This window comes from Monopterus albus, unplaced genomic scaffold (genome assembly GCF_001952655.1).
Source record: "Monopterus albus unplaced genomic scaffold, M_albus_1.0 scaffold161.1, whole genome shotgun sequence".
In the NCBI taxonomy this organism is placed as follows: Eukaryota; Metazoa; Chordata; class Actinopteri; order Synbranchiformes; family Synbranchidae; genus Monopterus; species Monopterus albus.
In genome coordinates, this window is record NW_018128041.1 from 844,769 (window position 1) to 846,759 (window position 1,991).

The window sequence follows — 1,991 nt, forward strand, 5'->3', positions numbered from 1 at the left end:
ACCGCTCTTTGTCTGACCTGTCACCTAGGACCTGTTTGCCTTGGGAGACCCTACCAGGGGCATATATCCCCCAATATCATAGCTCCTAGGATCACTCGGGTACTCAAACCCCTCCACCACAATAAGGTGGCGGTTCAAGGAGGAGAACCTTGCAATTATTAAATGGCCAAAAGGAAACCGCAGAATCACTGTATGCATTTCTTGTTTGCATTTTGATATCTGTGTGTGTTTGTGCGTGTTGTTTTGCAGACAGTCCCCAGCTTGAGCAGCCTGAGATCTTCCTGCTCCTCCAGACAGTCATCAATATCCTTCTGCCTCCTCGGATCATCTCCACCTCCCGCACTAAAAACTTCATGTTGGATGCTTCCCCAGCTCACTGCTCCACCCCGGGTGACACAGGGAAGGATCTGCGCAGGGAAGGTTTAGCCGAGTCTACGAGTCAGGCTGCATATCTGGGTATGAATCAGAGGGTATCAATTTTATGGCTTCTTTCATGTCTCACAGTTTCCCTTCTTATCCTCTGCCCTTCTTTCTTCCCTCCCCAGCTCTGAAAGTGGTGTTGGTTTGTTTTGAGCGCTCACTGGGAAACCAGTGGTACCGGTTAAGCCTGCAGGTTAAGGAGATGGCTTTGAGGAAGGTGGGCGGCTTGGCCTTCTGGGACTTCATTGACTTCATTGTTCGAACCCGCATCCCTATCTTTGTCCTGCTGAGACCATTCATACAGTGCAAGGTAAAGCTGAATTTGGGACTAATCTGAGCTTTGTGTTACATCAACAGTAACCAGGGCCTTCTACTGGACTGACAAATTAACTTGTTTAGTTTTGGACTGGAGGCTGCATTTTGCACACTGTGTCACAGTCAGGTTTGCATAGTTGTTGTTGTAGAATTAGGAAACAGGACAGAAGGTTCAGAGAGCACTAAGGAACTGTTTCTGCTGTGAGTTTATCTTAAGTTTCCCTATACCCTCCAGCGACTGAAACCAAATTAGAGTACCTTTAACTTTGCAATGTTTTCTCTCACATCTTCACTTTCTTCTACCTTACTGGTGCACATCTCTATGTATCTTTGTTTTCTAGTTGTTGACCCAGCCTGCTGAGTCCCAGGAGGAGATTACAGCACGTCAACACATTGCTGATCAGCTGGAGCGACGCTTCATCCCACGACCTCTTTGCAAGAGCTCCCTGTTTGCAGAGTTCAACAATGAACTCAAGATCCTCAAGGAGGCTGTACACAGCGGCTCTGGTCAGATATGGCCACTTGTCCTTTTTTATATCTTCATTGTCTCACAGATTGTCAGATGATTGCATGCTCAGATTTGTTTTTTAAATGATGGCCAACTTCAGATTGAAAATGGTACCTTTCACACGTTTAATTCAGACTTACATTATATTAAAATATCTTTATTTTTCATTGTCTTAACCATCACCCAACAGCTTACCAGGGCAAAACATCCATCAGCACTGTGGGCACCTCGACGTCAGCATATCGCCTCAGTTTGGCCACAATGTCGCGCTCCAACACTGGAACTGGCACAGTCTGGGAGCAAGACAGCCAACCATCACGGCAACCTTCCCAAGACACACTCAGCCGCACTGACGAGGATGATGAAGAGAGTTAGAAACACACAATTTTACTGTTTTTAAGCATTTGTAGACAATTGGAAGTGAACTCACTGCCCTCTATCTATGGAGATAAAATACTATCAAAAATGTTACAAATGCGTGTTAACGTTTTGTCTGTAACAAGCGATTTGTGTGTGTGTGTGTCATGAGGATCACAAATGCATGCTGTACAAACTGCACTCTCTCTGTAATGCCACACTTTATTATATTGCATTTTTGTATAGCATTGATGGTTTCTATAATTGCGACGTACAGTGGTGATATTAAGAGGTGAATTAAGTCGGGTAAGTCTCCACTGAAGGCCCAGGTACCAAATGCACCGTCTGCCACTATTTAATATATACAAAAAATGTCCATTTGGAATAGCGT

At 44.8% G+C, this 1,991-nt stretch overlaps 1 protein-coding gene across 1 annotated transcript in view; it reads left to right on the forward strand.

Moving 5' to 3' along the window:
• unc80 (unc-80 homolog (C. elegans)) overlaps positions 1 to 1,991 on the forward strand; it is a 58,813-nt gene that overhangs the window by 51,931 nt on the left and 4,891 nt on the right. Inside the window, 4 exon segments of the mRNA XM_020615285.1 lie at positions 250 to 456; positions 546 to 730; positions 1,077 to 1,242; positions 1,434 to 1,613. Coding sequence (XP_020470941.1) covers positions 250 to 456; positions 546 to 730; positions 1,077 to 1,242; positions 1,434 to 1,613 — 738 coding nt within the window.